General features: G+C 44.5%; 1 protein-coding gene across 1 annotated transcript; it reads left to right on the top strand.

Annotated features, from left to right (window-relative positions):
• On the top strand, positions 1 to 21,621 carry RETREG3 (reticulophagy regulator family member 3). The gene is made up of 9 exons (XM_082750945.1): positions 1 to 358; positions 12,183 to 12,289; positions 14,390 to 14,420; positions 15,345 to 15,471; positions 16,122 to 16,206; positions 16,960 to 17,097; positions 18,193 to 18,275; positions 18,892 to 19,024; positions 19,452 to 21,621. Exons 1-9 carry the CDS (start codon positions 120 to 122, stop codon positions 19,907 to 19,909), a joined length of 1,401 nt encoding a protein of 466 aa, XP_082607071.1. The 5' UTR covers positions 1 to 119; the 3' UTR covers positions 19,910 to 21,621.
• Positions 21,622 to 22,325: the final 704 nt, after the last annotated feature.

The following is a 22,325-nucleotide window of genomic DNA, read 5'->3' as shown; positions in this document are numbered from 1 at the left end:
CCGCGCGCAGGCGCACTGTGGAGAACGCGGCCTCCCCCGCCGAATCGCGCATCTGCGCAGTTGGTGTTTATTGTGACCGTCGGGCCGCGGCCCCGGATGTTGTGGCTGCCGGGGGGGAGATGGCGGAGGCAGAGGGGGTGGCCGCGGCCCCAGGCCCAGCCTCGGGGCCGACGTTCAGGGGCCGCCGCGCTCTGTCAGGCTCCTGGGAGCGAGACCAGCAGGTTGAGGCGGCGCAGCGGGCCCTGGTGGAGGTGCTGGGGCCTTACGAGCCTTTGCTGAGCCGGGTGCAGGCAGCCCTGGTGTGGGAGCGGCCAGCCAGGAGCGCCCTGTGGTGCCTGGGGCTGAACGCGGCTTTCTGGTGAGAGAACTGGGCCCTCGGAAACCCTTCCAGGCGCGAATTCGTCAGGTGTTTCTAGGGCTCTACCTCTCGCCTCCCCTGTTTTCTTCGCTGCATTGGCTCTTTACAGTAGCTGTCTAATTTTGCCTCGTCGCCTTCCACTCCATCCCGCCTGCAGGCTTTGCACCGCAGTTCTCCCTAGGGCCTTCCAGTTATCGTCCCTGCTTTACTTGTCCCGCAGCCTCACCCCGTACATATGGCAGGAGCTTCTGGTAACCTTGAGCCGCTCGCAGTGAGCGAGGGCGCCTCATTTTGGCTAGGGAAAGCTGTGTCACTTAAGGCTATCACTTCCCGTCTCTTGTTTGCTCAAATGTGGTTTGAAGACCACCCCCCGAGCTCTGATTTTAGTAGTTGTTACTGGGGGTAGATGCGTGAGACTTGAGATGTTGCAAAGGTATCCGTAGGTGTGATAGAACAAGCTTGAGTGATCTGAATTAGAATTAGCACGTTAGGTGTTCTTTCTCCTGCTCAAGGAAGTTTGTGAAGTCTGAGCGTCAGTGAGAGCCTCCAAAGCTGCAAGTTGAAAGAAAATTACAAGCTTTTGAAGAACAGTTATGAAATAGTGATAGTGAGGTTTTCGCCCGTTTCAAAGCCACTTAAGATTGCAACTCCTCCCAAAGAATTAGAGATACATCTTTAGGCATGGTATATAGGCAGGGAAGTTGAGGATGCCTAAAAGCGTGTGTGAGTGTTCCTCAGCTGGAGAAGTGAGACTGTATATATGCTCTAAGAGTCTGTGTATCATGCTATGTGAAATGGAACTGCTGCTTCTCGGTTGTCGTGACCTAAGGTGGACATAGGTCTTCATACAATCTGCTGAGCATACTTCGGAATTATTCATAACTAAGAAAGGATTATCCACCAAATTCCAAGGGAACTACAGTATTGGGGAGGAGGTCTACAGCTGAATGAAAAACCTATTCTGGATAAGTCTGAAATGGAACATTTCCAAAGAAAATATGTCTTGTTTTGTTTTTAAGATTTTATTTATTTATTTGACAGAGAGAGAGAGAGAGAGACAGCAAGAGCAGGAACACAAGCAGAGGGAGTGGGAGAGGGAGAAGCAGGCTTCCCAGTGAGCAGGGAGCCCAATGTGGGGCTCGATCCCAGGACCCTGAGATCAAGACCTGAGCAGAACGCAGACGCTTAACGACTGAGACACCCAGGCATCCCAGACAATATGTTTTTGCTGAAAATACTTTTTTCTCTTAAAATTCTTGGTTTTAAAACCAGCACATTTATTATTTTTTGTCTGAAAGATTTTTAGTGAACTGGAGCACAATTTCAAATTATTTGACAGAAAGATACAATGTTCAGCTATTACTCCTCACAGTTTGAAGGAGACTCAGATTAAAGGTGTTGCAGCAGTCTCTGACATTAGTTGCTTCCAGAGACTTCAGCAAACTTGGTGATAAAGTTTTCCTACAGCATTCTTCATTTATTTTTGGTAGTGCTTCTTTGATCCCCAGGTACTTACTTCCTTTCCTGTTCTACTCTGTCAGAAACCTTTAACTGTAGCACCATCGGTCAAGAGCATTTTCTGAAATGATCTTCTCTTCCTTTTCCCACCTCCCCCGTCACAGCCCTAAACCCCACACCATCCAGTCAGAACTTCATTTTTTACCACTGAGATTGTCCTCCTGGGGAAAAAAAGTTGGTCCTCATTAAACCAGTTTGGATCCAAGTGTGATTGGCTGATACATAAAAACTCCATCAGGATTTAAATGAATAATGAAACCAAGGGTGTGTTAATACAAATGAATCAGTAGCACGTCTGTTGTTATTTCTCAGGGGACTTTCCATATGCCTCTTGGATGAGAAACTTTAGAAGTAGGTTGTGGAGTTGAGATCTGAACATGGCTGCTCCCACTGTTGGAGTTAGCTTTAATTTTGGCCCTCAGCAGTGTATGCTCAAGTTTACTAATAGGCTAAGTTTAGAATTTCACTCAGCTCTTGTTTTCTTACATCTTCCTCTCTTAAGGCCTTGTGATTGGTCTTTATCTTTGGCATTTCCTGGTAGCTTGCCTACTGTGTATCCAGAACGTGGTTACTTGTTACATTCCCATCCCTCTCCACAATGTAGGTGAGGAGCTACAGCAGAAGGAAGGTGTGACTGGAGACTCTGGCACTTTATGGAGAGCGGACTCATACCCATGAAGGTTACAGAGTGACAGCTAAGGTAGCTTGGTATGGCAATTCACAGGATTGTTTTAGGAAATGAGCCTCCTTGGGAGGCAGTTTGAGGTTCAAATTGAAGACTAGACTTAACATTCTAGTAACATTTTATATATGTATTGACATTTCAGTTAGTAACTCTTCAGTTCTCAGACTTTATAAATGTTTAGAAAATGTAAGAGGATCATCGGTGTTTTTTCCTTTTTTGTTCTGAATAATGATACATCATTAACTGAGATGTTTTATACATTTTGAGGTATTAGAAGATATAATGGGAGTATAAAAAAATCAGAGTTCAGGTAGGTAGCTCTTAACTTTCATTGATATGCATTCTCACTCATGGTTTTTCTGTGCCTGTGAATGTGCCCTCTTACATCTTAATTAAAACCAGCAACAACAACACCACAAAAGAAAGAGATGTATAGCCTTGCTATATAGTATTTCAGGGCTTTCATTCATGTTTTGTCCTGTTTTCTTTTTCCCTTCAGATTCCAGAGCAATTATAGCTATTAGGTCAGAAATCTTCCAATCTATATTGCTTCTGGTCACTGATACGTTATTATCTCTAGGATATTAACAGAAATGTTAGCCCTTCCTTTCCAGTAGCTTGTGTTTTCATTAGCCTCCATGCCACCTGTAAATGAGTGATTTGGGGGAAGAATATCTGAGTCCGCAAGAGTGTATCCTCACAAGATCAGAAAAGAACAGGTTAGAGTAACCTGCTGGTTTAACTCTGACCTAGCAGATCAGGGGAGCAGCAAGGAGCCCTGGAAATGTGTGTGCATTCTAAGCCCTTCCTCTTCTCTTAAGAGTAACGCATGATTCAAGGAGGGCTAGATGACTCTGGAGTTCCTTTACACTTCTTAACATTCTAGGATTCTAGACAGTCTCTATTAGGGATATTGCTTTAGAGCAGTCACAAGCTGATTCCCTGTTGAGATCTGCTTTAACTGTCACTTGTCTGAATTAACCTTCCTATACCCTAGGGGATATTATGGAATCTGTTGTTTCCATAATTAAAAAAATACAGGTGTTCCCTCCCCCACAACGCCCCCCAAATAAAAAAAATGACCGAGAGGGGTGCCTGAGTAGCTCAGTGGGTTAAGTCTCTGTCTTCAGCTTGGGTCATGATCTCCATCTCCGGGTCCTGGGATCAAGCCCCATGTCGGACTCTCTGCTCAGCAGGGAGCCTGCTTCCCCATCTCTCTCTCTCTGCCCGTCTCTCTGCCTACTTGTGATCTCTGTCCGTCAAATAAATAAATAATTTTTTTAAAAAATGAGCGAGAAGTGATTAAGAGTACAGCAATTCTGATTTAAATGGTTAGAATATGAGTGAAAAACAATAGTGAGGAACAAGAGATGGAAGGCAGGGTCCGTTTAAGTAAAGACATTTTTCTTCTATGAGAAAAATTTATAATCAAATTGCAGGTGCAGTCTTTTGAGCACATGTTTCTAATGCTAGTCTCTGGAAGGTCCTTGTTGGTTTTAGTAGCCAGGGAGACTCCCAAGAATGCCTTGGCTTACTTTTATTTGTCTCCCTTTTGCCATCAGCTTTTATCTATCCTAATTGCAAGGTTGGGTGCTTTATGTTAATGGACAATCATTAACATAAAGTAGGTGTTTAGCAGCTAGCTGGTTTCATTTCTGGTTTTGTGTAAGCAACAATGATCACTACATTATGTGGGTTGGGTTAATTTTTTTCATTCTCATTTACCAGTGACTGGCTCATTAACCAGACGGCCACAAGTGCTGTACAATAATGGGCTTTTTGTCCCTATAGGATGGGAGGCTTTGTTCTGAAGTGCCAGTGAGACAAGCTTACTCTGTAATAACAAAGGAACCCAGAAATAGTATCTTCTTTGATTGAAGATAAACATATGACCTTTTTTTTTATGATTGTAGCATAAACTTTATGATTATAGCAAACTCTAATTTACCTGTACTAATAATGAGGATCCATGGTATAGTTAACCTCAAAAAAATTTTTTAGTTTTGGACTTTCTGGTGACTTTGCAGGAAACCAGTTTTTTCAAGGAATATTTTATTTAGACTGATAATTGGATTTTAACCCCTAATAAAGGGGATGGAAGGTTAACAAAAGGACAGGGAAAAAACCAGGGGAAAAAAAAAGAAAATAATGAATCGATGGATATATAATATTTCACTCTCAGTAGTAGTAAAAGATTTTAAAGTAAATGGCAATGAGTTACTAATTTCTGCTTATTCGTTTATTTTTTATTTATTTAAAAACGTTTTGAGGGGTGCCTGGGTGGTTCAGTGAGTTAAAGTCTCTGCCTTTGGCTTGGGTCGTGATCCTAGGGTCCTGGGGTTGAGCCCCATACCAGGCTCCCTGCTCGGTAGGAAACCTGCTCCTCCCTCTCCTACTCCCCTTGTTTGTGTTCCCTCTCCTACTGTGTCATTTCTCTGTCAAATAAAAATCTTTAGAAAAATTATTTTTTTTAAGATTACTTATTTGAGGGGCGCCTGGGTGGTTCAGTGGGTTAAGCCTCTGCCTTCGGCTCAGGTCATGATCTAAGGTTTTTTGAGAGAGAACAGCAGGGAGAGGAAGAGAGAGAATCTCAAGCAGACTCCACAATGAGTGTGGAACCCGACATGGGGCTTGATCTCACCATCCTGAGATCATGATCTGAGCCGAAACCAAGAGTTGGACGCTTAACCATCTGAGCCACCCTGGCTCCTCAAAAGGCCATTTAAAAAAAAAAAAAAATGATTATTTATTTATGAGAGAGAGAGAGAGAGACAGCAAGAGAGGGAATATAAGCAGGGGGAGTGGGACAGGGAGAAGCAGACTTCTTGCCGAGCAGGGAGCCAGACGTGAGACTCGATCCCAGAACCCTGGGATCATGACCTGAACTGAAGGCAGATGCTTAACGACTGAGCCACGCAGGCGCCCTCAAAAGGCCATTAAAAAAAAAAAAAAAAATTCTTATGGAAAGTTTAAAACATATACACATATGTACATAAGTAGACAGAATAATAATATGTACCACCATGTACCCAGCTTTAAAATTCTTCAGTTCATGGCCAATTTTGTGTCTTCTGTACCTCAGTTCTTTTTTTTTACTTATTCTTTTATTGTTTTGAGGCAAATGCCAGGTGTCTTACAATGTAATCTGTAAGTATTTTAGAATGTGAGTCTCTGAAAAATAAAGACTTCAGAAAAAAAAAATACCAGTGCCATTATCACAGGTAAAAAATTAATGATTCTAGTTAGTGTTCAAATATCCAGTTTTTTCATAAATATTATTTGTGTTTTGGGGCAGTTGGCTGGCTTAGTCGACAGAGCATATGACTCTTGATCTCAGGTTGGTGAGTTCAAGCCCCACATTGGGTGTAGAGCTTACTTTAAAAAATTTTTTAAATATTATTTGTTTTTTTAAAATAGTTTGTTTGGGGGCACCTGGGTGGCTCAGTCAGGCGTCCAACTCTTGATTTTGGTTCACATTATGATCTCAGGGTCATGGGTTCAAGCCCTGCGTTGGGCTCTGTGCTGGGGGGTGTGGAGCCTGTGTGGGAATCGCTCTCTCTCTCTCTCTGCCCCTCTACCCCCCCCCCCCAAAATAAAATAGTTTGAGGGTGCCTGGGTGGCTCAGTGGGTTAAGCCTCTGCCTTCAGCTCAGGTCATGATCTCAGGGTCCTCGGATTGACCCGAATCGGGCTCTCTGCTCAGCAGGGAGCCTGCTTCCTCCTCTCTCTCTCTCTCTCTCTCTCTCTCTCTCTTTCTCTGCCTGCCTTTCTGCCTACTTGTGATCTCTCTCTGTCAAATAAAAAATTTTAAAAAAATTGTTTGGGTCGGATCCAAATGAAGTCCATATATTATGACTGATCATTCTGTTTTTTACATCTCTTTTACTCTGTTGGTTCCTTTTCAATCTTCATTCCTCTACCATTTGTTGGTTGAAGAAACCAGTTTGTCCTATAAAGTATTCCACAGACTGGATTTCTCTTATTGCATCTGTGTGCGATACCCCTACGCTCTATATTTCCTCTGCATTGATAGCTGGATCGAGAGACTTGACTAGATTCAGGTTCAAGAATTTTTAGGGAGGGGGCAGGTAAGACTGTTTTATAGATGATGTACTAATTCAATTTTTAATTTCATCTGTAATTATCACTTACATTTTCTTTTTTCTTTTTTAAGATTTTATTTATTTATTTGATAGAGATTACAAGTAGTCAGAGAGGCAGGCAGAGAGAGAGAGGAGGAAGGAGGTTCCCAGCTGAGCAGAGAGCCTGATGCGGGGCTCGATCCCAGGACCCTGATACCATGACCTGAGCCGAAGGCAGAGACTTAACCCACCGAGCCACCCAGGCGCCCTATCACTTTCATTTTCTAAACTTTCTCCAATAAACATGGTTGCCTTTATGAATAAGAAAAAATACATCATTAAGAAAGAATAGATTGTGAGCCCACAGTGGGTAAAATGAGTAATGGGCTATGGGCAATCCCCAGATTGAACCACTCACAGGTGAAGATTCAGAATTGACTGCATTTGCACTTGTTTTTGTTAAGTTGGGAAGTTTTCATGTTGATTTTAGTTGCTGAAAAATGTTTTGTGTATTGTCTTATCAAACTCCTGTGCTGTTAAATCTGCCTGTGGATTTTTGGCCAGATGAATAGACACTGCAGGACTTGAACAAGTCCAGGAGAGTCCTGATTTTTCATCCATCCCTTGCCTGTACCAATCTCAAAAATACTTTATCTTCAGTTATGACTTGTATTTTTTTTTTAGATTTTATTTTATTTATTTATATGTATGTATTTGTGAGAGAGAGAGAGAGAGAGTGAGCATGAGCGTGGGAGTTGTGGGGGGAGGGAGAAGCAGGCTCCCCACTGAGCAGGGAGCCCAATGTGGGGCTCCTTCCCAGGACTCTGGGATGATGATCTGCGCCGTTAGGGAGATACTTAACCAACTGAGCCATCCAGGTACCCCCAATTATGTCCTATCTTTGCACATAGTTGCAGAGTTTTCTTACAGGTAGGCTTCCAGGTTACATCTGTAAAATGCTAAGCATCGGTGTGACTTCTTTTCACATAGTCCATGTCTTACTCTTTCTGAGCTTTTTTTTTTTTTTTTTTTTTTTAAAAAAAAAAAGCACTCATCTGAGATTGATACTCCCTTTTTGTTTAGTGTTTTAACATTGAGGCCTGAAAGAAAAGAAGCATACCCTTATCCATTTTTATGTTTGTTGGTAAGACCTCTAAGAGAACACTGACGCTATTGTCTGGTTACCTTGGAGGGGTCAACTGCAGTGTATTGAGGTGATCTTTACATTAATTAAGTTTTTACCTATATGGAGGCGCCTGGGTGGCTCAGAGGTTTAAAGCCTCTGCCTTCGGCTCAGGTCATGATTCCAGGGTCCTGGGATTGAGCCAGCATCCGGCTCTCTGCTCAGCAGGGAGCCTGCTTCTCTGTCTCTCTCTTCCTGCCTCTCTGCCTACTTGTGATCTCTGTCTGCCAAATAAATAAATAAAATCTTAAAAAAAAGAAAGTTTTTAGCTATGTGGAAGAAACTGATTTCCCAAGAAATGTTATTTTACACCATACAGAAAAACTTCTTCTGAGGTTCCTACATGGGCTTATTCAAGAAAAAAGATAAATCTCTTCCTAAAATTAATTTATGGACCAGGATTAATCTTGTTCAAGAAGATGTTCACACTTTTAGCCTTCACGATCCAAAAAATACAGCCTTTGTAAAACACTTTATCGCCTTTATCTGCAGGGTAAAATCTAATATGCTTATGATCAAAGGCCCTTCATAATCTGACTCCTGCCTCTCCCCATCTCATCTCCTCCTTGTTTCAGTTCTATCAAAACTGCTGGTCGTTCTTTAAATACGTCATGCCAGCTAGCTCTTCTCCCTATCTGAGTGTCCTCTCCTTCCCCACACCCTTTTGTCTTGTTTTCTTACCATTTCTCTCTTTTTTTTTCTCCCAGTTATCTCTACACCCAGCGTGGGGCTCAAACCCACAACCCAAGATCAAGAGTCACATGCTCCATTGACTGAACCAGCCAGGCACCCCATTCTTACCATTTATCTTTTAAATTCCAGCTTGATGTCCTCCTCTTTGTTATCCTTACCCTGACATGTTAATATTGCAAACACAGATAGACACATAAATACACTTGAGAGTAAGGTCCATGTCTCACTGTTTTCTGTAACTGGGCTGCGTATCTCCGGCCTCCACATAAAATGGGCACTCAGTAAGTATTTGCTGAATTGAATTGAAGCATAGACAGGGACTATAACAGGCTACCAAAATATAAAGTAGTTCAGGTCTTGGAGAAGCAGTATTTTTCCTGCCATCATTTTTGGAAAATCAGCCTTTCTTAGGAGAGCTTAATATCCCTTCCCTACTCCAGTTTATATGGGTGTTAGTAATCATGATCTGGGAAGTGGAAATTGCAGACAGTCTGGATTGCCTCCCCGGGGAGCCCTTTCAAGAACTCTGGAGGGAGCAGTGGTCCTGCCTTATCCTCCTGCAGCTGGGACAGAGAAGCAGCAATGCTAGGGAGCAGGAAGCTCTAGGGCCCTTATCCTTGGCCTTGTTAAATTTGCTTATTTGTTGGGATGATGAACTGGCCTTGGAGAAAAGATTAATGACCTGAGGCAGCTCTAGAGGCTTATTTTTGCTAAGCTGCTTTCATTCTTTAATCTCATGTATAATTACAGTGTCCTTTAAGTGGTGGGGTGGAAAAATCGGAATAGGGTTATCATTTGGTGACTAGATTTTTAAGTTCTTATTTCCTTCATCCTTCATTCTTCGCGTAGTTTTTAAAAATTACATAACATGGATTCATGTTTATTGAAAACAAGTTCAAAAATATCTAGGAGCAAAAATTGAAGTTCCTCTGTCAGTCCCTGCATATGTAAATGTATTGATATATACACATAGACCAAGCCTTTTTTTTTTTCCTTTATAAGGATCATACTCTGGTATTGGTATTGTTCTGGTATTGTGTTATACCAAGCCATTTGGTCGTGTGTTGAGTTGAGAAGAGACAGGTCATTTGTAACCAAACCTTGGTCATCCTTACCCTTGTTTGATCAGTTCCTGTGATAATAGCTGGTAACAGTTCTGCATTGTAAAGTTGAATAGAACTGTGTGGTAGGCTTGTATTTTCTTGTCTTTCTAGCAAGATGAAGTATGATATTTTTATAGGCAATTAAGTATGTTGTATCTAAAACTACAAACAGTCCTGCAAGTTTTGTTATTGTTACCACTATAAATAGATGAAGAAACTGAAGAGGTTAAGCTAATTCATTCAAGGACACATAACTAAGAGTGGGTGTTCAGAGAATCAGATTCAAGCAAGTCTGACTTACAAGCCATCCTTACTGCCCTGCTTAACGGTCTGTGGGGAAGGCTAGTGGTGGTGTTTTCCCGGATATGTTGCAAATTAGTACTTTTGTAAAATACAATGTAAATGACTTACTAGAAAAATAAAGTTTAAAAAGGGACAGAATATACAAACCCAAATGTGTTCTTAGATTCAAAATTACTTGGTCAGATTGCTATAAAAATTTCTCGGTGTTTACTCTAAATTTAATACTGACTTCCTCGCAGATGGGCAGAGTCAGCTTGTGGCCCTGCACTGGCCTACAGATACTGAGAGGCACTGCTTTAGAGCCATAGGCTGCTGTAGTAGAAGGACTCATAGAACTAGTTTTTTTAGGTACGCCTCAGTGGCGCAGTTGTTTAAACTTCTGCCTTCAGCTCAGATCATGATCCCAGGGTCCTGGGGTCCAGTCCTATGTTGGGGGGTGGGTAGTCCTTGCTCAGCAGGGAGCCTGCTTCTCCCTCTGCCTGCTGCTCCCCCTTCTTGAGAGCTTTCTCTCCTGACAAATAAATCAGATCTTTAAGGGAAAAAAAAAAAACTACCTTTTTTTTCACTTTTTGTGGAAGATTTTAAATATTAGAATTTATCAACTCATCGTCAATCTGGTTTTACTTTTTTTTTTTTTTTTTTTTTTTTAAGATTCTGTTGATTTATTTGACAGTGAGAGAGAGCAGGAGCAGGGGGAAAGGCAGAGGCAGAGGGAGAAGCAGGCTCCCAGGCTCCTGCTGAGCAGGGAGCCTGATGTGGGCTTGATCCCAAGACCCTGAAATCGTGACCTGAGGCAAAGTCAGATGCTAAACCGACTGAGCCATTCAGGTGCTCCTTGTTTCATCTTCTTTCATATTCTTTCCTTTGCCAGACAATATTATTTTGACATAAATCCCAGCTATCTCATCATTTTTTCATGAATATTATGTATGTATCTTTTATGTATCTTTTAAAAATAGGGACTCTACCAACATATTTTCCATAACATTATCACACCTAAAAAATAAGCAGTGGCTCCCTAATACCTTCAGTATGTATTCAAATTTCCCAGATTTTTTGTAAATATATATTTGTGCTTGATTCCTTCAAATAAAAACTAACTTTTCGGGCACTTGGGTGACTCGGCTCAAGTCATGATCTGGGCGTTGTGGGATCGAGTTCCTCGTCAGGCTCCCAGCTCCACGGGGAGTCTGCTTCTTTCTCTGACCTCCTCTCTCGTGCTCTCTCTTATTCTCTCTCTCAAATAGATAAATAAAATCTTAAAAAAAAAAAAAGAATCTTTTCTTTCATTCTGTTACTGTGATGTATTACATTTACTGGTTTTTATATATTAAACTACCCTTGTATTCCTGAAATTAATCCTTTGACTCTGCTGCTAAATTCAGTTTGGAAGTTTTTTGTTTTTTGTTTTTTAAGATTTTATTTATTTGTTTGACAGAGAGAGAGATCACAAGTAGGCAGAGAGGCAGGCAGAGAGAGAGGGAAGCAGGCTCTCCGCTGAGCAGAGAGCCCGATGTGGGGCTCAATCCCAGGACCCTGAGATCATGACTTGAGCGGAAGGGAAGGCAGAGGCTTAACCCACTGAGCCACCCAGGCGCCCCTAGTTTGTAGTGTTTTATTAAGGATTTTTGCCTCTATGTTTATAAGGAATGCAGGGCTGTAGTTTTCTTCTAGTGTCTTTGTCTGGCTTTGGTATCAGAGTAATGCTGGCCTCACAAAAATCAATCAAGAGGTATTCCCTCTTCAGTTTTTTGGAATTGTTTAAGAAATACTTGTGTTAATTCTGAAGAGTTGCCTTTTAAGATTTTAAGATGTAGCTTCAGTGCTTTCTGTTGACCTTGACCAAATCATTTTACTTTTTGGATCTGAGTTCCTTCATCTGTAAAAGGATATCTGAATTTTGTGCTTTTTAACACATCTCTATCAGTTTGTTGCCCTCCACTAAGGTCTAATTTGGTAGAAAGGTGTTTGCTTTCATCATAATGAGTTATCAGGAATGAATTTCTCCCTGAAATTAATAGAATTGCAGACTTGAAAGTCGAAAGGGGCTTTAAGAGGTCATTTGATTTAGCCCTCTGCCTTTACAGAAGCAAATTATCTCTGTCCCATCGGTGAAATAGCTGATATTCAGAAAGTTTAACTGATTTTCCTAAGGTATATAACTAGGACTTAAGTCTGTTTACTGGCGTCTGAATTACACAGATGGTCCCTTCTGAAGTTAGCTAATTGGATAATAATCTGTTTTCCCCTCTCTGTAGGTTCTTTGCGCTGACATCCCTTCGTCTTGTGTTTCTGCTTGCATTCAGCTCCATGATCGTCGTGTGTATAGATCAGTGGAAGAACAAAATCTGGCCTGAAATAAAAGGTGAGTTTGGTAGCATTTAGAAGAATCTGAACTGGAAATGGTCTTTCCTTTAATTTTTACCTTTAGTTTTTGGGGTTTATGAGGGTGTATCTAGAACTGGGATATCCTTTCATGTCTGAATTGTTGCTTTAGGAGACACTTGAAGAACTGGGGCCCCATCTGTAGTTCCTTAGAGCTTTGTTCCACCCTTCCCATTGTTACCAGGCTCAGGAAATCTGTATCCACCACCTGAGATATTCTTGACCTCATAACTGGCCGGAGGAATAAGTAGTCCTCAAGTTAAAAAAAAAAATTATCTTTGGATATTGCATCTTTTTTTTTTTTTGGACAGACAGAGATCACAAGTAGGCAGAGAGGCAAGCAGAGAGAGAGGAGGAAGCAGGCTCCCTGCTGAGCAGAGAGCCCAATGCGGGGCTCCATTCCAGGACCCTGGGATCATGACCTGACCCGAAGGCAGAAGACTTTTTTTTTTTTTTTTTTAAGATTTTATTTATTTATTTGACAGAGAGAGATCACAAGTAGGCAGAGAGGCAGGCAGAGAGAGAGAGAGGAGGAAACAGGTTCCCTGCTGAGCAGAGAGCTCGATATGGGACTCGATCCCAGGACCCTGAGATCATGACCTGAGCCGAAGGCAGCGGCTTAACCCACTGAGCCACCCAGGCGCCCCTGGATATACTGCATCTTTACTGAGGCAGTGTCAGTTTGCCTCCCAGGGATTTCTTATGAATTGTTTATTTGCAAAGCACTAAGCTAAGCATTGTGACTTATATAAAGTATTTTCTAAGATACTGTTCCTTTTCTCAAAGATGATACACACATAGACAACAGAATGGTACCGGAGATGTTACTGTGCAGCGTGTGGTTGGTGTGTTTGTCATGTATTTTGGCCCTGGCTCAGGCCTTTGATGAAGCAAGAGTTTTGAACAGGTGAAGTGAAAAGTGTGTTTCTGGAGGGGCGAGTAGTTTGATTAATCTGAGAAACCAGAAGCTGCAAAGCATCTCCTGAGAGCAGGGAATTAGTCACTTTTACCAGGAGGAAGAGGTCATTAAAAAAGGAGTGCTAGAAGAGATAAAACTGAAAATGCTTCGGGATTAGATTTTATAAGCCTTTCAAGTTAGATCTAGAAGTTTAGACTTTATCCCATATATAGTCTGTGGTCATTGAACATTTTTTTATTAGAGCTATAGATTACAGATTAATTCAGTAGCATTTTATAGGATCCCAGAGAAGGATAAAAAGGGGAAGGAGGGAGACCTGGTAGGAAACTCTGGCTGTATCTGTGTGAGAAGCAGTCAGAGAGGTGTTCCTGGAAATAAACCATGGGTGACTTAGCTGGGAAGAAGGAAGACTCGTGAAGACTGATAAATAGGGGGTTAAGGAGGGTAAGGAATAAAAGCCAGCTGTGGGAGTTCAGTGCTAGGAGGGTGGGGGGAATGGCGTTCAGGTACCAGATCCATAGTGTCAGGCGGGGGGGGGGGGGTTGAGAGCAAGGAAGATTGACGTATGTTTTTGACATTAATTTTGAAGTGTTGGCAGGATATTTACACCAGAGTATACAGTTTTTAAATACATTCCCATACTATTTTGCAGAGACTTTAGTCAATCATGTAGTTCATTCACAGGTCTTATGGCTGGTGAATGTCAAAAGACTTGACGTCATTCATTGTAGTTAATGGAACTTTTTCAAAGAGAAAAGGCAGATTTCCGGGGTTGGAGTGGTTGTAACTTGCCTCGGTAACCTGGTGCACGTTGATGTGTATGAGCAACCAAGACACACTTGGGGGGCGGGATGGGTCATTTTTTCATGTGCACCTTGGCTCTTGATTGTAGTAAGTAGAAGGGGCCCTGATGCTCCATCTGGATCCCCTTACCGCCCCGCCCCCCCCGCCCCCCCGAGAAATGAGCAGGCATCAGCCATCCTCCCCATGTCTGCACTTCCCTAACTCTGTCAATATAACATTGTGTCTCCTTTTTATTGGCTATTACTATTTTCTTTTCCCCCAAACCTATTAAAACTCGAGCTGTCAGACCAACAGCCTAACATTTTTATGTTTAGTTTTCCCTACCAACTAATGCTGGTGTTTGTTTTAATATTGTAGTGCCAAGACCCGACGCATTAGACAATGAGAGGTATGGAACACTAATTAAATCCCTTTTTGTTGCTCTGATTGATTCTCTTGTTGTAATATTCTGGTTACATGTTGTTAACCCCATGTTATGGATACAGAATATGACTGAGAACCTAGTCAGTTCCAAATAATCGTCTTAACAAGTCCTAAAGTTTAGGCAGCAGTATGTTGAGATGGCTAGTGTCCTCTGCTATCAACAAGAAAAGTTTCTGAAAAAGAAGCATTATAGTGCCATGACCTGGTATGCCAGGGAGTGAGTTGCATTTTTTAGCCCTACTGTAAAAACGTAAAAGAAGCTTACTTCATTTGTCTCCTGGATTTTATACCAGGTCATTTAGTGTTTTCTGTGACCTCTGGCTTTTTAAAAGGTCCCCGGTCAGAAAACACATTGGTTCCTGGCATCAGCAAGCCAAAGATTCCTCTTGTGTCTTACAGCTCCTGCTTTATTTCTCAGTTCATTCATCCCATATGTTGGATCCAAGGAATTTCCTCTGCTATGGTTTATTTTGCTTTTGCCGAATTTATTTTCTCTCTGAGGGACACACCATTGCCTCCCCTTCAGCAGCAGCAGCATCAGACTGTGCTCTACTTTTATCCCTGAATTGCAATCACAGTGAATTGCAATGGTCTGAGGGCAGGGAAGATGTTTCTCAGCATGGAGTGCCTTGGAGCTGGTGGCAGGTTTATACACGTGGATTGGGCGGCTTGCTCATCAAGTTGTCAGAACCAGTGTGCCCTCCTAGTCCCTAAATTCAAGTTTCAACCTGGTGAGACAAGAAAAAAGTCCCGCTTCACCTCCAAAGCACCTACAACCAGCCACTCCCCAGCTCCAGTTGAAACCTGGAAGCATTGGCTGCCTACACAGCAAGATGGGGGGAGTCGCTCAACACCCTCCTTTCACAGCTCCCCCTTCTCTCTTCTATAGCTGGGGCTTTGTGCACCCTCGGTTGCTCAGCGTGCCCGAGCTCTGCCACCACGTAGCTGAAGTCTGGGTTAGTGGGACCATTTTCATAAGGAATCTTGTGCTTTTCAAAAAGCAAAACCCAGGCAAGGTAAGACTCTTCCCTTTTCATTTTCATTTCTGGCTTCTTAGTTCAGTTCATGCTAACTGAAACACTCCTTTGACGACATAGCCTCATTCAAGAAAGGAAAGACAGTGATGATTGTGGAGACAAAAGGGAAGTTATGGGAAGGGTCTTCTGACCAGCTACTAGAACTAAGGGAAGAGCTTGATTGATGACTCCTTTGGGTGCTTGCCTGTTAGATTGAGCCATCTTCCTGCCCTAAGATGGGAACGAGAGCTTGCTTATGTGTAATCTGTGTCATATTAAACATATGGTAGGTTGTTGGGTTTTTAAAATTCTTTTTTACTTTTTTTTTTTTATTTAAAAAACCCACCACCAACACTTGCTTTCAGAGAGAATTTTTGGCTAAGCCTATGCAAACCAATTTTCCAGTGGAAAGGGTGCAGCCCTGTTGAGTTAGCAAGGGAGAAGGAATGTGAATAGAATGGACATGCTCCTTTTCATCTCAAACAGATTCACCACGGGGTGCACCGGTGGCTAGACACAGCTCTCATTCTGACCTGCCCACTCATAGGTCATAAAGAATCATTTCAGCCACGTTTCCACCTTATCCCTTGTCTGCACCCCAGTCTCCTGCCATGTAACAGAAACTTAATACTGTTTCCTGACTCCTCTAGTTCTGCTTGCTGAGCTGTGGGATACTGACATTTTTGGCCGTCTTGGGCCGCTACATCCCTGGGCTCCTGCTGTCCTACTTGATACGTAAGTATGGCATGTACTTCCCCCACGCTTCCCCCTCTCCTAGCTTTTCTAGCCAGAGCTAACTCTAGGTCTAGGGAGAGTACTTTTATATTTTGGTTCACCAGGAAGTAACCTTTTTATATTTCTGTAATCTGTTTAGTGTCATGAAAATATCTTTCTTTTGCCTATAACAGGCTCCCCAACATCAAGTCCTTTTCTTACCAAGTGGGCTTTAGAAATTGATGACAGTCCATTAACATATATTGTATTACCAGTCATACAGGACTGTCTGTCCCTATTTCGGAGGAAAGTTTTAGAGTCAGTATATTGTATAACAGCAGAACATAAGTTTTAGGGGTTACTCTACTAGAATTCTGCTTATCCTAGAGCACTTCTTTTTCTTCTGGAGTGCAAGGTTTTAAATTCCATTACTTCCTCTTGGCATGAACTTTGTGTGGGGCCGGGAAACTGAGCAGTTACGGCTGTGGCCAGCAGCTGCTGTGATTTGTTGAGTCGTTCCTGAGTCGTTGCCGGTCTAGCCTTATTTATGGCTCAGCGACACCCAGATGCAAGTGGCCACACCTGGTTCTGTCCCTGATATATCAGCAGCACACTCTGCTGTGCGCATGCCCATTCATGTGGCATGGGAGACGAGTAAAGGTTACCGGGAGAATGAAGCAGAACTATGCCCCACCAACTCTCTGGTCAGAGGACACAGTAGAAGAGGGACAGTCCAGCTTCTCCTTTGTGACTATTTCCTACTCCTCCTTTCAGTTGTCACTGTCCTGATGTGGCCCCTAGCCGTGTACCACCGACTGTGGGATCGAGCCTACATACGGCTGAAGCCAGCTCTGCAGCGGCTAGACTTTAGTGTCCGTGGCTACATGATGTCCAAGCAGAGAGAGAGACAGTGTAAGTGTTAAGGGGAAGCTTCCTTCCACTTGGGCAGTTTGGGGAAGAGAAGAAAAAGCCCATAGGCCTGACATAATGGGTAGGTCCTCAAAAGTGGGAGTGGGGGGATGTGGTGTGCAGGAGGGTGGTAGGTAAAAGTGATATCTTATTCGAGGGAAATCTGTGCAGGCTTACGAGTTTTTGCATTTGCAATTCTGGACACTCTCAAGTTGAATAAAAGTCAGACATTGAAGATCTCTATCCCTAGAGTTTGCTGCTTTCTATGAAGCACTTTCCATATACCCAAGCACTGTGGTGGCAGCTCTGCATATTTTTATTTATTTATTTATTTTTATTTATTTTTTATTTTTATTTATTTTATTGTATATTTTTATTTTATTCATGTGTATCTTATTTAACCCTGACAATTTTCTTCAGAAAAGAAATTGAACTTTATAGTCAGTAAATAGTACATCCTAACTAAGCCATGCCTCTTTTCACCACTGAAAGCTGCTTTCCAAAGGTTGAGAGTTTGATACTGCCTGAGAAGCCAGAAGGGTACTAGCCCCATACCCTCCAACATAGGAATGACAGCCATGCGAACATTCCACCCCCTTCTGTGGGCTGGTCAGATGGGCTGTTTCATGAAGGCCCAGCACTCTGCCTGTGGTCATGTGGGCCCAGCTCCCCAGCATGGCCAGCCGAATACTATCAGTCCTCAGAAGCCTGATTGAACCAGGGTGGGGCATCTCCCTTGCCTTCTCTGCAGTGGCATCTCCTTTCTGCTTGACATCCTGTTTGCCCCTAGCGTAGCCTGCAAGCTGCTGATCCTCTGACCAGAACAAAAACGGAGAGGGGCTGGTGGAGGAGGAGAGGCGCTGGGAGAGAGCCTTTCTGTGCTTATTATCAGCTTATCTTCCTGCTGAGGGTCAGCAGCCCCCCCCCCCCCACCAGGCATTGTTGTTTTGGTTGTTTTTTTTCAGGCATTGTAATTTTGGTTTGGGCTGTATTTAGAGGGTTCATTCTCTTGTGTTCTGATCTTATGCCTTTGAAGTCTGGTGGGTGGGGTTTTTCCTTCAAGGGAAGGTGCTGAGGCCTTCTGCTCTTTGCACACAGTGCGCCGCAGAGCTTTGCACCCAGAGCGCGCCTTGGACAGCCACAGTGACAGTGAAGAGGAGCTTGCGGCCTTCTGTCCTCAGGTATCTTAGATGTGGGAAGTACACCACTGGCTAGTTTTCTTTTAGCTCCCTTTAACCATATGGCGCCTCACATTTAGGCTGTAACTAAGCTTTCAAACTTACGGTGCTCCAGGGCTCCACCCTCCCCTTGCCCCATGAACAGTGAGGAAAGCAGCTCGTGTTATACTGGGACTTTGTGTGTGTGGATCTCAGTTTGAGCCTGGTGACCAGCACACCCTCTTCCGTGTCTCCTTTTAACCCCTGCCATCATGGCAAGACTTCTGGGACTAGTGTGATCGTCTTTTAAACAGCCCAGCTCACCTTTTGTTGGGCAGTGTATCTTCCCGGCCCCCAAGAAAAGTAATCTCTGCATCAGCTACTCGCTTTAGAGTAAGTGGCTGGTTGGCTTTACCGACTGCTTTCCTTCCTGCTCGAGATCGATAAGTAAGGGTATTTTTCTTGGGGGAGCAGCCTAGAAGGATCACGATACTGACTGAAGTCCCCAGTCGTGTCTGATTGCAGTGCTGGCCGTAGGTTAGCCTTTAAGGCCTACTAATTAGTAGAGCTATAACTGGGGAACTGCACCTGTTCCTAATGGCATCCGTTCTTCAGGCTTGTTGATCTTTTCTCTCCTAAGCTGGATGATTCTACTGTTGCCAGGGAATTGGCCATCACAGACTCTGAGCACTCAGATGCTGAGGTCTCTTGTACAGACAATGGCACGTTCAATCTTTCACGGGGCCAGACACCTCTAACAGAAGGCTCTGAAGGTGAGGGGGACCGTGGATGTGAATTCATAATGGCTCTGACTGTCGCTGCTCAGCTTCCCTGGGCAGAGCGGATACTGCCCCCACCTCTCCTATTTTCAGAGGTGTGGAACAGGTGGCAGAGCAGCTTTGGTGGGGGTGGGGGGGTATGGCTGCAGCTGGGATTGCGCTGCTGCTCTCCTTAAAATCCTCAGTAGTCTTGGTTCTAGGCTCCGGTAGAGTATAAGGGAGGAAGGGGAGGGAATTCTTTGGCCAGCAGAGATCACAGCAGTATATAAGTGGAGGGGAAACACCCAACAGTGCTCCAGGTTTTGCTTTACCCTGAGAAATTCCAGGTAAAAAAATCTGGTTGCATGGTGCTGACTTTGTGGGGGCTAGGGCACAGGAGTGCCAGACTGTTGCCATGTCTCAGACACTCCTCTTCTCCTAGACCTAGATGGTCACAGTGATCCAGAAGAATCCTTTGCCAGAGACCTTCCAGACTTCCCTTCCATTAATGTGGATCCCGCTGGCCTGGATGATGAGGACGATACCAGCATTGGGATGCCTAGCTTGATGTACCGTTCCCCACCAGGGGCTGAGGAGCTCCAGAACCCCACTGCCAGCCAGGAGGAGGCTGTGCTGCCGGAGCTCCTGCTCAGTGCCCTGCCTGCAGGGTCCCACCTCACCAGCAACCTCGCCAGCCTGGTCTCCCAGGGCATGATCCATCTGGCCCTGTCAGGGGCCTCCCAGCCAGGCCCTTCTGGCCTGCCTCCCCGGAGAACAACAAGAGGCTTCCTCCGGGCCCCCAGTTCAGACCTGGACACTGATGCTGAGGGGGATGACTTTGAACTTCTGGACCAGTCGGAGCTGAATCAGCTGGACCCTGCCAGTTCCAGGAGCCACTGAAGCAGAGACTCCTTTTAGGGGTCACTGTGGTTTAGGTTTCTTTTTCTCCCTATCCCACTTAAGGTGAAGGGGCAAGGGAAGAACCCAGGTCCCATCCGCTGAATTACATATGTGTGCTTGGTGGCCTGGCTGAAGCTCAGGCCTGCCCAGAGGATGGATGCTCACACCCCTGCTACCCACCCGCTGGACGCCCGGTTCTGAGCTCAGTCGCTGCAGTGAGAGTGCTCCCCTGAGGGAGGCATCTCTCCATCAGAATGGCACTTTTGGGGAACAGAGTAATCAGGGGTATTGGTTCCCCTTTGAGGGGGTGCTGCTGTTCGCTTCTAGGTATGGGTGCTCGGGGGCCCTCTGTGACCGAAGCACCCTTCCCTTCCTCCCTCCCTCCATCACCTCCTTGGAGCTCCAAGTCAGGCAGCAGCTGCCATCCTCCTCTTTTGCGAAGCCATGATTTGATTTGTCTTTTTCTAAGCAAGTTTTTTGGTTGGGCAGAGCAGGCCTGCTCCTTCTGCCCCAGCCCATCCTCATTTCTTGAGGCCTAACCTCCAGTGCTCCAAAGTAGTGCTTGTGAAATTTCAGAACTGTGAACATGTTGTGGGGGCGGGCTTCTTCGACATTACCTTGGGCTGTGGGGTCAGCTGGCTGAGAGGGCGAGTGCCTCTGTATCTCCTGGTCTCATGGAATTTTCTGAAGCTGCCTGGTTACTTCTGGTGCTGCTACCCCCGGCTCCATTTGACCATCAGCCTGAGCAACGAGCAAAGCAATACCACACCGCATCCGCATCCGTGTTCCTGTGGCCTCCCCGGCTCCTCCGCTGGAGCAGCAGTGCTTGCGCGGCGTGTCAGGGAGCACTTTACCAGTTGCCCGCCGGCATTCGCGCAGGGCGCAGCTCTTCCTGCACCAGCTCTTCCTACTCCCTGTTCAGTTCCTTTAATACTTTCATTTTTAACTGCTTCCCAACTTGGCGGGGCCTCCTTTAAGGAGAACCCAGTTAGCAAGAATGTGTCTGCAGTCAGTAGAGACTTCTCTAAGGGGTTTCTGTTCTACTGTCCCTAGAAAAATCATGTGAGACAAAAACGAAAAATGATCATTCTAGACCTGTGCCAGCCTACAGCCTCTCTTTGGCTCCCCAGTCAGAGCTCAGGCCAAACTGTTCTGTCCTTTTGCCCTCTGCATTAACCCTTTGCTGATCCTCAGGGACCACTCCCCCAACACCCCCATACCTGGGCAAGGGATGTTGGACAGAGCCCATTTTCGTGTGCTGCAGGTGGGAGTGTGCTAACATGTTTGCTCTTGGTTGATGGAAAAGGTAGAGGCCAGGAGTGAAAATTAAGGGAGAAGAGCTAGGTGCCTGTTTCATAATCACTTGTGTGTGTGAAGTTTAGGGGTAAATGGCATCTCCCTGCTTTATGGTTCTCAGACTGGACAGAGCCCAGATGTCTCACAGGTGAGCTCTGATGTGGGGAAAAAACGGGAAGTGTGGAAGAGGAGTGGGTTTGGGTGTGTTTGCAGGAGTGTGGGTAGCTTCAGGCCTTGGAAGTTGGCAAGAGGGAGGGAGGAAGGAGAGCAAAATCTTCAGAAGGTGTTTCTTGTACCCGGGGGATCCGGCTCTGAATCTCCTTAGTCCTCCACTGTGAACTGGGGTGGGGATGGGCGGCGGGGGGTGGGGGGGGTGGGGAGTGGTGCTGGGGAATAAATCTTGTATGAGAACAATCTTTAAGAGACTGGTATTGAATGGTGTCTTGCCCTTGGTAAGGACAGCTGGTTAATCCGAGATGGGATTAATCTGAGGTGACAGCCTCAGAAGAGTAAACCCGGGTGTGAGGGACCCCCCTGCCTGTCCCTATTTGTGACCTTTGTGATGACTACATAGGAGGCCACTTCCCCTCCCCAGGAGAGCCCAGGCAGCACAACTGGCACTCTCGACTAACATCTAGCCTGCACTCCCATCATTTTTAAATTTTTTTTAAAGATTGTATTTTTTAAAGAGCGCACAAGCATGGAGTGGCAAACAAGAGGGAGAGAAGCAGGCTCCCTGCTGAACAAGGAGCTGGGCCTGAGGACCTGAGCCGAAGGCAGAAACCCAGCCAACCGAGCCACCCAGGCATCCCCATTTTTAATTCTTAATATTGTTCCCTAGCCGTGTGAAGACAAGTAGGTGCTTCGAAGGCTAATGAGACTTTAGGTAACAGGTTTTATTTTCTTTTTAAATTTTTTTAAAAAGATTTTATTTATTTGACAGATCATAAGTAGACAGAGAGAGGAAGCGGGCTCCCTGCAGAGCAGAGAGCCCGATGTGGGGCTAGAACCCAGGACCCTGGGATCATGACCTGAGCCGAAGGCAGAGGCTTTTAACCCACTGAGCCTCCCAGGTGCCCCTTTTTTTAAAGATTGATTTATTTAGGTAACAGGTTTTAAA

The sequence above is a fragment of the Mustela nivalis genome (genome assembly GCF_964662115.1).
Source record: "Mustela nivalis genome assembly, contig: HAP1_SCAFFOLD_2108, whole genome shotgun sequence".
NCBI lineage: Eukaryota > Metazoa > Chordata > Mammalia > Carnivora > Mustelidae > Mustela > Mustela nivalis.
The sequence above is the reverse complement of the archived record's forward strand: the minus strand, read 5'-3'. Positions and strand labels throughout refer to the sequence as shown.

Coding starts and splice junctions, on each gene's coding strand:
- RETREG3 (XM_082750945.1), top strand. CDS start 120: ATGGCGGAGGCAGAGGGGGTGGCCGCGGCCCCAGGCCCAGCCTCGGGG. Junction 16,207..16,959: donor CCTGCTGTCCTACTTGATAC/GTAAGTATGGCA, acceptor TCCTCCTTTCAG/TTGTCACTGTCCTGATGTGG. Junction 17,098..18,192: donor CAAGCAGAGAGAGAGACAGT/GTAAGTGTTAAG, acceptor CTTTGCACACAG/TGCGCCGCAGAGCTTTGCAC.